Source organism: Dermacentor albipictus, chromosome 8, assembly GCF_038994185.2.
Source record: "Dermacentor albipictus isolate Rhodes 1998 colony chromosome 8, USDA_Dalb.pri_finalv2, whole genome shotgun sequence".
NCBI lineage: Eukaryota > Metazoa > Arthropoda > Arachnida > Ixodida > Ixodidae > Dermacentor > Dermacentor albipictus.
In genome coordinates, this window is record NC_091828.1 from 47,613,181 (window position 1) to 47,629,186 (window position 16,006).

Genomic DNA, 16,006 nt, shown 5'->3' on the forward strand with positions numbered 1-16,006 from the left:
ACTTTAGCTCAGCTGTTGTTGCAGCCATAATGTCTTCTATTGTCTGAAATCACGCTTGCTTCAATGGCCCCTTGATTTTGGGAAACAGCCAGAAGTTGCAGGCCGCCATATCAGGAGAGCAAGGGGCCTGTCGAACTACAGGAGTCTGGTTTTTCGCCAAAAAAGTCTGAATCCAGTGCGAGAAAAGCATTGTCATGATGGATGTGCCAATTTCCTGTTGACAACCTCGGTATCTTGCTCCATACAGCATCACATAGGCCATGGAGGACATCCCTGTAGTAGTCTTTAGTGATTGTTTGACCCTGTGGTGTGTATCCGTGGTGTACCACACTGCGGGAGTCAAAGAAAGCAGTCAGCAACACTTTGACGTTGCTGCACACTTAGCAGTCTTTGGTTGGCGACGTGGAATGCTTCCACTGTAACTACTGGGATTTGGTTTCTGGGTCGTAAACATACACCCAAGACTTGTCACAAGTGATTATGGTGTGGAATGCTTCCACTGTAACGACTGGGATTTGGTTTCCGGGTCATAAACATACACCCAAGTAAACATACACCCGAGACTTGTCACAAGTGATTATGGTGTGGAATGCTTTCACTGTAACGACTGGGATTTGGTTTCCAGGTCGTAAACATACACCCAAGACTTGTCACTAGTGATTATGGTGTTCATGAAGTTGGGGTCACTGTTTGTGGAATCCAGCATGTCTGTGAGACTTCAACACGAAGTTGCTTTTGCTCCACCATGAGCAGCTTGGGAACGAATTTCGGCGCAACTCTCTTGGCCAAATCTTCGGTGATAATAGAATGTGGATAAAATGTGCTGATGCCCACCTCTTCCGCAATTTCTTGGATAGTTACACTACGGTCCCGCATCACCACGGGGTTCACTACGGCAATGACCTGGTCATTTCGGCATGTTGATGGCCGACTGGAGCGTGGCTCGCTCTCCACCGATGTGTGGCCGTCTTTATACTGGTTGTACCACTCCTTAATCTGTGTGCTGCTCATAGCATAGTCACTGAAAGCAGTTTGAATCTTCCGGATGGTTTCCACTTGGCTGTCGCCCAGTTTCTGGCAAAATTTGATGCAGTAGCACTGCTCCAGTCGCTCTGCCATTTTCCTTGCAATAAAAAACCGACGAGAGCACTGTACTACCTCATTCAAACGCTGCGTCTCAGCAATTCACGATATTGGCAGGTGGGAAAAAATTCGTGCATGCGCACAAAGGTTCAAGGGCGGCTGATGAAAACGTGCTTGTTTCATATTCATCAGGTGTTCGCAAAAAAAAGGTCGAATACTTTTCTAACAGACCTCGTACGTAATAAATATGTGAGGGAATCCTGCAGTGCTAAAAGATATGTTCCATGCAGTTTAGAAAAAGAAATATCAGCTATTATTTAGACAGTAAATCCAGAAAGAGCACTGATATTGTTCATACAAAGCATCTTAAAGGGCCTGTCGCATTGCAATGCAACATAGAGGGAGCAGGACACTTTGTGCCCTGCTCCCTGAAGCCCAGTGATGATGCAAGTAGAAAACACCTTCATAATTCAGACTGAAAACCTACATGAGTATGAACAAATTCCTGTGGTGCTGTTTGCTACCACTGTTTCAGAGCTGGAACATGCTCATCTATAAAAGTCATATGTGCCATGTTCAGTCTGATGTGGTCAGACACCATTGGCGACCACTTTTTGCGTTCATGTTAAAAAAATACGAGTTGAAACTGCAGCTGCAGCGCTCGACGTCACCTGCTTTCGTAATGATAAAAAAGGCAGTCAGTTTGTTGAGTAGTTCTTGTGGCTAATATATTAACAACCTTTCCTTCCTAGAGGACATGGCTTCATATATTTATGCTGTATGTGTGATCCACAAATGAACATTATAAAAAATAATTTATCACACTTAAAGAATAATAACTTTTTGTTACTTGTCACATGCATAGCAGACATGTACGGCTGTGTAGTGATGGGTGACACATTTTTGTGCCAACCACCAAAGCTAATTTTTTACCTTCAACACGAAGCTTGCAAAAAATTTCCACTTTAGTTTTTTTAGCTGATCAACTGAACCTCCAAGGCTAGAAATATTTTGCAGCTATACCAAGTCAACCAGTCTGATTTTATATTCATTTTGTGCCTTCTGTATTTCCCTACGTTAGAAGAAAATTCAAACTTTGCAAATTTTGGCAGTCACCACTTCAGTCTCTTGACATGAACACCATCTGAATATCTGGATCATACAATTTCCCTTTCAAAAGAAACGTATATCAGTGGCTTCTAGCTTAGCTGGGCAAGAACAATAAATTTTTGCCAAAATTCAAAAAAACTTTTGTGAAGGAAAATAAATGGGGAGCAAGAGTTCGGAGCTTCAACTATATCTGTGATGGCCAAAAAAACGCTGGTTGGTTGCCCTGGAATGACTTAAGAGTATGTATGAAAGCAAATTTTCTCGAACATTTTCTCGCTGTACCTACTCAAAATCAAGCAAACTTGAAATGGTTTGCCATAATGGAACAGCTGTTGAGAAAATTGTTGGGTGGTTTGGCATGAAATGACTTGAGATACTTAAAAAATATATTAATAGGAAACACTATCCTTACTGGAACCATATCAAAAACTAACATAAAAATGTAGTGAACTATAACAAAGCACAGCACTTGTATTCTGGATTGAGCAATCCAATGTGGGCTTCTCAGGAGACTAGCATAATTAACATAAATAATATTAACATGAAAATGTCAAGCCATAGAAAGGCACAACATTTGTATGCTCATTTGAGAAATCCAAACTGGGTCCTTCAGGAGACTAACATAAAACATAAGAATGTCGAGAGTTACAAGAGCACAACACTTGTGTTTTGGTTTGAGCTGTCCAACTTGGGCTCTTCAGAGGTGAAGGGGCAGGGGCAGTTGCTTCAGGGGCAGGGTCCCATGCGAGAAGCGAGGCCAGAGTTCTTTACATAGGGCATGATGGTACCAGGAAATTTGCGACACGTGAAACCTGCAAAAACAAGCCAGAACAAGTTTTAAAAAGCAACTTCCACATGCAAAAGAATGGCATGCAATATGCCCTCGTTATAATGAAATTGATTTATGTATTTGTGTTGCTTTATTCCAATTTTCCACGGGTACAGCTTTACAGCATGACCATTTAAATTTATTTAGTGTGGCACAGGACTCCACTAAGTGTCAAATGCAGGAAAGGGCAAAGAGGAACAAAACACTGTAGCAATATAACTTTATGAATATCTTCAATGTCAAAGATGTGAACTTTGCTTGCTGAGAAACAAAATGGTGAAAAAAATTCATGTCGTTCATAAATAAACCTGAACTGACAACTAAAATTATTTCTTGTAACTTCATAATTAAAATGTGCAGCACTTCACTGCTTTTCCATGCTCCAAATACAATAGTGTCATGTCACTAGAATTGAGTGTAGCTTCATTTGATGTTAGGTTTCCTGAGTTCACATGCAATCGGAACGTACTTCTCGCCTTACAATGACTTAGGACTTTCTACATTAAAGAAGACACTGCTTACAGCGAAGTATGTTTTCTGCCTCAACGACTGAATTACTGTTATAATGAGGATTCCGTGTAGTTGTGCACCAAGCTGCTTAGCATGACACATGCAGAATGTGACAGATACGAAGAAATGCTGTCTTTTAAGAGCCATATGCCATAGGACTGACTTCTTTAACCCTTTTAGAGTTCACTGCCATACATCTGTGGCTGTGACGGAACATTCTGAAAAAATTTGCCTTTTCAGAACAAAGTGTTGCCTAGCATCCCACTGGAGGTGCTGCAACCTTCTGAGACTTCTAGAAAATATTCTTATAGTGCTGTCGCTCCTTCGGTTTCTCCCAAACTGATTTTTCACTTAGCTCCTTGGTGTCTGTCATTGCACTAATTTGGGAGTGTTGCCACAAGTTTTTGTAAGTTTCATTACACAAAAAACTACGCTGCTTTATCCTGCATAAAAAATAAAACATGTAAAACTGCAAATACTGAAATGGTATTGCCACTTTATTGTTATTTAAAAACATTATTTACCAGTTTATTTTCTCGGAAAGTCGCCCTGAAGAACTTAAATCTGCAATAAAAATATTAAGGATGCGCGAAAAGTGATTTTTGAGACTGAACCGAATAATGCCGGAAGCAAATCAAATATTGGATAGCTTCTGAATAATGAACAGCTGATATCACAATTAATGTAAGATGAGGTTCACATACTAGTATTCTTAAAGTTAGCAAGTTTTTGTCATTGTTATGTTATGAAGAGCTGTTTATTAAAAGCACAAATGGAGCAGCAAAAAGTTTCTTCACATGCACAGGACTCTTCAGTAAGCATAAATGATTGCTGTACAGCCTCTAAAGTACAGCTACTTTAGTAACGTAGCCTGGTCTGCTATTCTTACAAGTTCTTACGTTTTATGTCTATACTATGTTATTGGAGGTGAAAATTTACCGTACTTTGGCTCAAATTTCATGTTTTATTGGTGTTTCAAAATATTAGAATAATACTCACATTTCCAAATAGTGACCATTCAAAGACTAAATTGAATAGGACACTATTCAATTCGAAAGTTTTGAGTATGTGCACACCACAAAAGATATATAACTCCTAAATTAGAGGCATATTTCTCCCCAAAATGTGATCCTCAACGGGCTAAACAAGAGCGACAGAAAAGCCCATTCATCTTTTTGATAAATTTAAGCCCATAATCTACTTGGCAATGGTTCATAACCCTGTTATAACCCTGTTAACAGGTAGGTGAAGTAAGGAAGCAGGAAACAATTCTAATAATTTCAGAATGGGAGTAGTGGACATGTCCGATGGTCTGTAAGAAGCTTTATACATTAGGCCCCAAGAGCCTATTCTCCATTTACTGAAGTATATGGGGAAAAGCCACATATTTTTTTCATATCTTAGAATGCAAAGTGATAAAGTGCATGTTAATAAATACGAGTCATAGGTTAGGTGCTTAGAATAAGTAAGCATCCACTAAACATAGTACTGTTGACAGTGAAGCTGGCAACTCTGTCCCTGTTGTTTCTTTGATTGAAACTACCAAAAGAAAATTGCCACACCACTCAGGTTCCCTCTGCTGAAAGGTTTCTGTGTCGGATCACATGGACCTCCTTCAAGATAGGAGCAACTTTGATTTGATGTGGTCTGTTAAAATTGGTGAAACTACTGTTTCACATCTCAGAACATGGAGAGCTGTTTTGATTTCTATTTGGTGAACGTGCTCCTGCTCAAGCTGAGCAGTAACCACACTTGAGCATAGTTTCTCCACAATTCGTGTATTAGAATAACACTTTCAGGCTACTTAACCATGTCCTCCATGCCAAAAGATTTGGAGCGTGCTTCACAGACAACTATTCCTTGCAATGACAGCCAAGTAGCACTGCTAATGCACAAATGCAGCTCATTTTATTTGGTGGAGATGCTAAAAACTTTCGGCAGTGAAGGCAGCTTTTAAATTTTAGAAGCATTTGAGTATGGCGGCATTAGGCACTTAAGATCATATGAACAGTCATTCCAAATGGTAGGCTATTGTAGCACACAACTGCACACACGGGCTACATGAAAGTCGTTTGTTATGCCAATGGCAAGTTCATAATTTTAGAAAAAAAAATGTGAATGTAAAAATGCAACCGGAAAGGATATATGGTACTTGCCTATAACAGCACTGACCCTGATGGGGTCAAGAGCCTCTGTTGCCCCTTGGTGTTATTTCCAAAGCCCAAATGGCCCATGAGCTCCTCCTCTGTGAACACATGGTGAAGCAAGGCCCTTGCAAACTTTCCTGGTCCACCATGGCAGGCCATAGTAAGCTGGGCCAGGATAACCTTCTGAATGCGCACTCTTACAGCCTATGTGAACCTGCATGTTTAAGTAAATGTTAGCAAAACAGTTTTAAGCCTTTCAAGTACATTCACACAACAGCCCTACTGCAAATAAATTACAAAAGTACCTGTTGCAAATCTAGAACGCTAAACTTGACTTCTTACAAGCTTCTGATGCTGTCTGGATGCCACGTTTCAAAAAAACAATCCAGCACAAAGAAGAATAATAAACCAAAGTATCCAAACATCTATTACTTGAAAAAGGGGAGTACCAGCGAAACACAAATGACACGCACACAAGGAAACGGCATTAGACATGGACGGACATTGGGACAGACCAGCGTTCGTCCCTGTCTAACGCCTTTTCCATGTGTGCGCGTCCTTTGTTTTGCTGGTACCCCCCCTTATCAAGTTCATCATGCACCAACTGGCCCAAGAGCTTGCGTTAATGCACATCTAGTACTATTTATTGTGATTACCATTCTTGGTATACTTCATATTTTCAGGTGTTTGTCTCGATTGTCCCATCCATTTGTGTGAATATGTAGCCCATGGTCTAATGGGGAGATTGGGCTGCTATGTTTAGGGAAGAGTTCAATATCAACCGTTGGAACAGCTTAGGTGACTGGGTATGCGACCCTGGGCATATGCCACTTTTCAATGAATTTCTTTTACGCTATCTTGAGCATATGCTGCTGCTTGTGTTGGCAAGCAGCATTAGGAGCTCGAAGTGGGACATGATTGTCGATCATTACTAAGATTACCACTACACATCACGTTCGCTTGCTGTGCTCCAGAAGTAATGCGAGATTCCACTCCACTGTATGAAATGTACATAAGCCGCAAGGACAGTAAATTAAATTAAATCTCAATTAAATTAATCTACTCGCAACGCACAGGCTGCACAAGATCACGGAGTGAACTCAGAAGTTTGTGGACAGTCAGTTGATGTCCATGTCAGGGACCTCTAGGGAGAATCGGTCATTTCCTCGATGTGCATCATCGTGCCGTCACACATTGTATTACAATTCTGTCTCGTTGTACCACTAATAGTCATCACGTATCACAGAATTCAAAATATAAATAGACACTTATATCTACTGTTTATTTAATTTTTACGGAAAATACTTTGAGCATGAGTTTTTGCAGAGATCATGAATTCTACCGCTTAAAGGAGCACTAAAGTAAAATTAAATTAATTAAATTTCGGCGTTTTAAGTGCCAAAACGACAATCTGATGTTTAAGCTTGTTTCACATGCAAGCGATTCAGCGAATGGAGGGACCAGCGACGCGGCACTGCGAAGCTTTTCGCGAAGTTTCGTTTCACATGCATTGCCGCCGCGCATTTTCCGCTGCTGCGAATAGCAATGTTGCTGGTAACCCAAGTTTGTACAACCCAAGTTGTGAAATACTTGAAATCCACGATGTGACAATGAGATGTCAGCACAAAGATTTTGCGGCGATACTCAGAAAATTGAACGTTGAGCTTTATTTTCTCTAATAATCAAGCAATTACCAAGAAATTTACAGAAATAGATATTTAAAATGATGCTTTATTTTAAATTTTTTTAGGGTGTCATTAGTGTCCCCTTAATACAAAACAAGGAATGCACTTAGCTGCGTAATAGGTTAACATGCATCACTGGTTCTCATTAAGGTAGGATTATCAGTATAGCAATGGGCATGCACTGGCTGCTCCAGAGGGGAGCCCTGCCACTTCCCCTCAACCTCCCAATTTCTAATTTTTTTATGAGCAGTGATGCAATTTCTGTATCCTAACGAGGCATAATGCCAAGGAGATTCATGCTATGCTGGCTAAAGTATGTGGTGACCGGCACTTCACACCGTCCAGCTCGGCATCAATCGTTTTGGAATTTGGCCCTTGAAATGCAGAAAGCCCTGATCACTGCTCGTTCTTCACCCAACTTACTCAAAGGGTGCTGCTGTTCTGGTTTGATACCTCTAGCAGTGCACTGCTGCATGACATAGGTCGTACCTTCGTTCTGGTAAAACTAGAAAGATGTGCACTCACGTAGACCACTAATGTCCACACTAAGTTTCTGAACGCCCCTCTCATATCAGGCATATACCCTGAAGAAGGCACATTCTATCTTTAATATGTTCACAAGTGACATTGAAATTCACTCCCAGTCCCGGTGCAGTTGCAGTCTTTCAGCTGAGTGCTTAAAGGCACTGTCTCCTAATGAAGGCACTCTGCACCAATTGATCACTGGAGCAAATGCCTTGCAGTTGCATCAGCAATGTTGTTTTTTCTGCTTCCTGCAATACATTTTCACTGCATCACTGTATTTGATCATGGTGACGCTACAGAATGGATGGCCAAAGAATTCACCTTTAGCATTCCAGCTTGGGTGTCTCTCAGCTCATTTTGAATCTGAAAAAGGTGTCAGTATTAAAATGTGAAGCCACGATGCAGCAAAAGCAACAATCAAAAGAGCTACATGGACCATTAGGCTGACATAAATGGACGGATACAAATGACTAGTCATTGAATACACTAAAGTGTGGCCGCTCTTGCCAATGGCAGTGTGAGCTTGTCAAATAATTTATTTCACATCCCTCTATTATTTTAAAAATTATTTCCATGCATCTACTGAACTGTTATGGCCACATATTAAAGGCAGCTCCTTCATATAAAACCACAGTGTTGCATTCTTTTACTCCCCGTCTACCTGATGCTACTGAAGTTTTGCTTACTCTCAAAGAAAGAATTTCACAGAACTGCTCTTTCAACAATGCATTATTCCAAGCTTGCAAAGCGTTGTCATTTAGTTCACAACTATGCGCTCCCCTTTCAATCTGTTCACTCTTTTGTGCTCGGATTCAAAGCAAAAATAGCTTTTCGACATAACTAGCTACTTCTATGGTCACAAGAAACAATGCTAATTATTGATGTTTATGTTGCCGATAACGTATACATGCCGCCTCGAAACACAGTGGGACGACAAGGCAGATATGCCAGGCATCTCGTTCCTTTACTGATTTTAAAATTTTGTTAAATCAATCACTTACTGAAGTGCGAAAAGCTGCAATTTCACGAAATTACATTATTTTGAATGTTGTAGGACCTGGAGTGCCATGAAATCTGCCTTTCCGTGAATGCTAAGAGCGCCTACGCGAAGCCGTTTGGGCGAAGCACTCGATGGCGTCGAACGAAGATGAAAAAAGAAAGCTGAATGCGCGCGAACTGGTGGAAAACAAAACACACGCGGTTGGCAAGGCGTATAACTCGATGATTTCGCAGCAATCTGTGGCATCCCCCTCTATTGTATCTCACGTATCGCATAGAATCACATGTACACCCTTCAAATTCTTTATTATTATTGCGCGACAGCCTCCTGTGTTTTCCGATAGCGCGAACATCGGCCGCACGGCATGTCAGATAGTGACGTTGAAGCACCGCGGAGTCACTCGATCCTGAAGGAAACAGCGCAACAGAATACATTTTCGCTGATCCCCCCCCCCCCCTCCGTTGCTACAGCTCACTCATACGCCTTGTACTAGCGTGGCGCAAACGAAATATCTTCCGATTACAGTACAGATCGGATGGTTTCACGTCGCATTGTTTCGCGCTCATTAATAAGGCTAACTCAATCGGTGCTCGAACACCGTATCAGAAATCATGGCGTACAACATGCCCTGTTTTAGCTGGCACCACATAGCTGCCTTACGTCACCACAAGCGGAGTGCAAAGTTAAACCAGGACAAAGCTCCATGTTATAAACCACGAATCTAGTGCTGTACAACCAATTCTGGCAGCGGAAGGATAGTACTAGGAATGAAAACTAGAAAAGAGGCGCGCGGAAGACACGCACAAGCGCTGAAATAATTCCCGCGCTTCCGTTCACCGCGTCGATCGCAATGCACGAACAAGGGAAATTCGAAACACTCACTCACCGTTAATGTCGCCGAGTCGGAGGCGATCATGGCGATCTTCGAGGCAACAAGCCCATAAAAAGCGAGCAACACGCAGGAATTTTCCAAAGATGTCACAGCGAAGCACACAAAGAACGCAGAAAAGCAGGAAGCCTTCAAGCGAACAGCGTACACGAACTCGCCGGAATGCTCCAAGCATCAACACCGCAAACGCGCAATCATACATGTACACTCATACAAATACACGCTTATATTATCATAAATTGTACTATTTGATAACAAATTCTGTGATGTCATGTTATTACAGAACAATTGTTGCGCTTTGCATGTGTATGAAAGTTTTTTGCTTCACTTCTTTGATGAACTACTTTCTTTAGCGCAGTAACGCGGTGCACCGGCCGGAGCTAATGGAGTGCGCGGGAAAAGGCGCCAAATTCAAACGTCGCAAACGCCGTGCTAATTCTTGCGCGCACAGTTTTCGTCGTTTGGATTTTTTAAAAGAAGTAATGCGTGCCGCAACCATGCGAATTGAACTATTCACCACAAAAGTACAGAAACGTTGCTATTTGTGCTTCTTATTTCGACGTCATGGCAAACTGCAGGCGGTCTGTCGTCCCATTCTTTAAACATTTGTGCGTGTGCCTCTGCGCTGTGCGAGTTGTCACCGAGAACGTATAGCAGCGCAGATTGTGCTTGTTGGCCGAGCACATTCCCAACACATTCGCCAGCACTCCGTCTAGGTCACAAAAAAGAATTTGGCCTCCATGTGAAATATGAGCACCATGTTGTACATATCCGCCAAGCTTTTCGTTTCGTTCTGTAGCGCGCTAACAGGTAACATCTAAGCGAAACGCACTCTGTAAAAACGATGTTCACTGCTTTCTCCGCCGCACCCGCCATGGTGGCATAGTGGCTGAGGTGTTGCGCTACTAACCCGAGTGCTTGGGATCTAATGCCGACCGCGGCGGCTGCATTTCGATGGGGCTGAAATGCAAAAACGCCCGTGTGCTGTGCGTTTGGTGCAGGTTAAAGGACCCCAGATGGTCAAAATAAATATGGAGTTTCTTACTACAGTGCGGCTCATAATCAAAGCGTGGTTTTGGCCCGTCAAACCCCAGACTTGAATTTTCTTAACGTTCCCCGCCACCTTGACCATATTTAACATGGAGGCATGCAATGCCGTTTCTTAACACTCAGCCAGGGCACTGGCCCCTTATAATGACGCTGATAGAAATGGAGGATGCGTCCGATCATCGGTTGTTCATCACTGCTTGTAGCGACGTTTGTCTTCTCAAACTGTGTGTATATATATATATATATATATATATATATATATATATATATATATATATATGCAGGGTGTGTCTGCTAACTTTAGGCCGAGTGTAAACTCTATGCCCTCTATGACGACGCGACTAAATGCATGTTGCTCCCTTTGGTATGTAGCGTGTCGCGCTATTTCTATATATTGCTTAATTAGCTAATTAGTCAAGAATAATTAACCAACTTCTTAAGCAAGGAAGTTAGGAAACAAATTCCAATTAGAAAGTTGCAGAGCAGTCGGCAACACGTCCGAATAAGCAGTTTCTGTCTTTCTATCTGTTAAGTATTAGTGTTTTTCAGCTTACTGCGGATGCTCGCGAAATACAAAAAGCACCACGTGACATGCCCGCCTGCGAGTCATGATTGCACTGCTCCTAAGCCTTCTGCGCACAAACGAAAACATACCATTTAACCGGTGTGAACACCCGTCTGCCGCCATCATGAACCGCAGCGAGGGAAGCACGTCGCTGGCGATCAATACCACAGCCAAAGCCTTCGTCACTGCCCTGTCGCCTTTTAAGCGGCAACACACCCTGCTCGATGCTATGCTCGTTTGGGAGCGCTGCACGCACGGCGCGCAAGCGGGTATGTCAGGTGATATTTTTTGTATTTCTCGGGCATCCGCAGTAAGCTGAAAAACACTAACACTTAACAGATAGAAAGTTAGAAATTTCCTAATCGGACGTTTTGCAAAGTGCTCTAGAACTTTCTAATTGGAATTTTTCGCCTAACTTTGTTCATTCAGAATGGCTAATTTTCTTGACTAATTAGCTACTTAGGAAAAATACAAGAATAGCGTGACACGTACAAGAGTGAGCAACATGCATTTGGTCGCATCGTCTTATGGTGCATCGGCATATTTTTAAAGTCTGAGTAAAGTTAGCTGAAACACGTGTATATACGTCTATGGTTCAAGTAACGTGAAACAACACCCTGTATATATGCAATGGTGATCAAGTGATCAGTAAAGCAACATATATGTACAAAAGACGCACACATACATATGTGCGTGTGTTTTAACATGTACTTCGAAACTCAATATTGCTCGTGACTCAGTGTTATTCAACAATAAGTTAACAGCATTTAGTCAACGACTTTATTGTTGGAAACTACTCAACAATGGTTCAATACTCAATACTTTTCAACAATATGTCAAGAGAATTTAGTCAACGACTTTATTGTTGAAAACTACTCAACATTAGCTCAATAATACTCAATACTATTCAACAATATATCAACAGAATGTAGTCAACGACTTTATTGTTGGAAACTACTCAACAATGGCTCAATAATACTCAATACTATTCAACAATATATCAAGAGAATTTAGTCAACGACTTTATTGTTGAAAACTACTCAACAATGGCTCAATAATACTCAATACTATTCAACACTATACCAACAGAATTTAGTCAACGACTTTTTTGTTGTGAACTGCCCAACAACTTTACTGTTGAATTAGTGCTCTGTGGTTTCAATAATAATTGAGGTATTGTTGAAAGGCTATTGACTCAATAGTTCGTCAACAATATGCCAACTACATTTCAACAGTCATTTTCATAAGGGTGGAAGGCATGACGACGACAGCACGACGAAAGTCAGGTCACGAGGTTGGAATGATGACGATTCACTGACCGCGGCAGCATATCGATAGCAATGTGACGAGGCATACATGACCACCGTATGATGACGATGGCGTCACGATGAGGGAATGACGACAGTCAGAGGAGAAAGCTTGAATGACAATGAGGCAATGACCACGACAGCATCACGCAGTTAGACAACTCAGGCGGAATAGAAGGCGCGGCGATAACGGCATGACGTGAGACTGTGAAGCTTTAGTGACGAGGATTGAATAACCACGAGAGCAACACGACCAGTAGAACATAGCTAGCGCTCCATGTAAGCAGACAACTGAGGTCACGAGGTCGGCGTGAATGTATTGCGCCTGCGTGTGTTTGTCTGTGTCTGTGTTAATATGTAGGCAGGATAACGGCAGCTATGAGCAGTTACAACATTTCTGTCGATGCAAGTTTGCACATTAAAAATGTAAGTCCTGCTGCAATGCTTGCCCCACCACTCGCCCCTTCAGCACGAGAGACACTAGGGAGAAGTAGCTGCCACACTACGTTTCTTAGTTAACTAAAATGCCTTCAATTATTCATGAATGACTGCTTTCATGCTTCTTTAAGTACATTCTTGCAACCCTCCATATTTCACAACCCTCCATATTTAAAACATGCCTAAACTGGAAGCTTCTTCGATTAAAGTAAGTGCAGCGCTTGATCACTTCTCGAGCTACGGTGATTGGCGGTGGCGGCGGCGTAGTAGGAGCTGGGGCAAACCTGGCATTCTGAGCCGGTTATTGTTCCGCCTGAGCATATCCTACGTTTTCATCAAAGGTGCGTCAGAAGACGTTGCCCAAGTTCGTATCTCAAAGAAACACAACCAACCCTTGAAATCTGTTGTTCAATACAGTGGGCCCATCAGGGAATACACTTTCGTACGTCGTGCGCGTAAATCCTTTCTTCTGCAGACTGTGTATCAACGCTTTTCATTCCACGTCAAACTTCGGGCACACGAGATGAAACGTTCCACATCACCGATCTCGCCACTTGAAGCAGAAACTGTGGAAGCGCATTGTCCAGTCTTAAACGACTAGGTATAGACGTAAGCGGATTTGGTTTTCATGCGATACTGCTAGGTGGTGACCTCGCGAAACATGTTTGATGTGGAGTTCTGTGAAGCGCCTAAAAATGTTTGCGCATTACGTTCTCAGACTTTTTCACCTGCTTCGTAAGGGACAAAAACATACCGGAGGCAATATTCGTAACAAGATAAGGCATGTGTATGCTGCAGCGAAAATCCGCAGAAAACCCTCCACACCCTAATGGAACGCGATGGCATACAGCCAGCGAGATCTTTAAACCTTCCAAAAGCGCTGGTATTTAAAGGAGGTGGAAGCATTGACCAGTCAGTACTCGAAGTAAGCAAGTAATAGTTAGAGTATCGTGGGAAGAAAGCAGGCAAAAAATTAATAGGTGAAGCTCTGTTACAGTCATAGCTATTTATACAAGGTATACAGTATGTATAGAGGATTTGTGGAAGAAAGAAAATAGTAAAGAGAGATAAACGAAATAAATGATTCACTGATAATGTCTATAGATTGCATGATGAGCTTAACCAGGCCAGGTGAATAATTGAATAAATCATCATTATCACTAAGTGAATGCGAAACCAAAGAACATAATTTGCAACCTGTCGCCATATATATCGAGTGGTCAGTAAGGACGTACAAAGCATGCCCAAGGCACTGGGATTTATGGATAGCAAAAAAAAAAAAAGCCGAATGAACCTTCAGTACGCAATAAAAAAAAATATGACTGCAGAATTGGAGGCCTGAAATCAAGGAAACCACAAGAAAATTATTTTATGGCAATAAATGTCGGTGGTGGTGGTGATGTTGAAGAAGGCGGGGTTAGCCTGGCATACATAGCCGGCAATAAATGTCATTCCGGATGAATGAATTAATTACGCAAGCCGAATGACCTTGGGGCCATTAATAAGCACACAAGAAAAATAAAAGTGACGAGCTCCATGGCATCTGCAACCACCCCGCTTTAGAGACACTTCCCATAAGATTCATCCAGCAATCAAATAATCCAGTGATCAAAATGGAATGCAAAGTGGAGCAGTGTCGAAGAATGCAAGGAAATAAACTGTTCATTTGTGAGAATTAGGGGCCTAAGAAAAATAAACCTACACAATTTTTTATATTGTCAATTTAGCCAAAAATGTGCAGCGTTTGAGAAGTCTGAAATGCACTCCCAGTATAATATGGCAGGGTCTTTCTCTGCATTTGTCATTTGACTCTGTTTTAAGCAATAGCAGCACAAGCAGCAAAAATAGAAAAAAATCTAGAATGACGTTCTTAGAGCACAGCCGTTGTACCTCGCCGTAGTGCCTCGCCGTAAGCAGTTTCGTAGCCAGAGCCAGCGCGCTGCTCTAGCTGAGCGCGCTCCTGGAGCCATGTCTCGCTCATGCGCGATCCTTGCTCTCTGCGCTTCTCCTCCAATGCCACCCCTGAGCGGCGGCAATCAGAGCGCCGGCTCGGTGGCGGCTGATCACGATTGCTGCCCAAGCAGAAACGCATAGCCGCCGCCGTTTGCCGCTGCGTGTATCCCTCCCCCACCTCCCCCTTATCCGTGGTGGCGATCGCGCGAGAGCGCGTGGTTTTCTCCGGTTGCCGAAGCGCTGGCTCGCTATCAGCGGATCACGGTTTGCGCTTCCCAAGCCGAAGCGCAGAGCCACCTTCAGATGACTCGCTACTAGCGACAGCGGCGTCAGTGAGTCACTGCCATCTCTTCGTCGCGCAATGATCCTATGCGCCTACGCGCAGTCTCACGCCGCCTCCGGATAAGCGAGACAGTTGCACCAAGCTACGCTCCGTTTGAAGCGGCTGGTGGAAAATGTTCCGCACGAGATGGATTCTCCGAGGCTCACAGATGGTTTATGTTATAATACAATCTGTCTGCCTATATAAATAGTTTATTCTCAGCCAGTTCTTTCTGAGCCATGAGCGAGGCCACCGGTGGAAGTCCTTCATCTGCGGCTGCTGCTAAACGACCTGCCCGAGCAGACGCCAAGCGCCGAACCTATCATTGGTGTAGCAAGTCTAGCAAGTCGACCACGAAGCTTCATTTATGACAATCAAGAAGTGGGAGTGGGGCGTTTCTTGAAGAAGGAATATGTGTGAAGGTTAAAGAGTGGTCTGTAACGGTACATGCATGGTTTTCTCGAATTCTAAGCCTCAATATATCGAAAATACGAAACAGCGGAAGAGCTGCACTGAAACTTCGTATTCGGAAGTAGCGTATTCAGCGTCATTTTGTTTTAGTTTCCACCTGAGTTGTAATTACGACAGTTGAA

The 16,006-nt window shown here is 42.6% G+C and overlaps 1 protein-coding gene and 1 long non-coding RNA gene across 2 annotated transcripts in view; one reads left to right on the forward strand and one right to left on the reverse strand.

The window, feature by feature from the left end:
* The window catches only part of LOC135910184 (fatty acid synthase-like), a 168,267-nt gene that overhangs the window by 26,903 nt on the left and 125,358 nt on the right, over window positions 1–16,006 (forward strand). The window contains exon 3 of the mRNA XM_070524611.1: window positions 15,499–15,585. Coding sequence (XP_070380712.1) covers window positions 15,499–15,585 — 87 coding nt within the window. The remainder of the gene's footprint in view (window positions 1–15,498; window positions 15,586–16,006) is intronic.
* On the reverse strand, window positions 2,891–9,873 carry LOC135910203 (uncharacterized). The gene is made up of 4 exons (XR_010566936.2): window positions 9,776–9,873; window positions 8,211–8,252; window positions 5,689–5,893; window positions 2,891–3,005 (listed from the first exon to the last, which is right to left on the reverse strand). It is a non-coding gene; the product is annotated as an uncharacterized lncRNA (long non-coding RNA).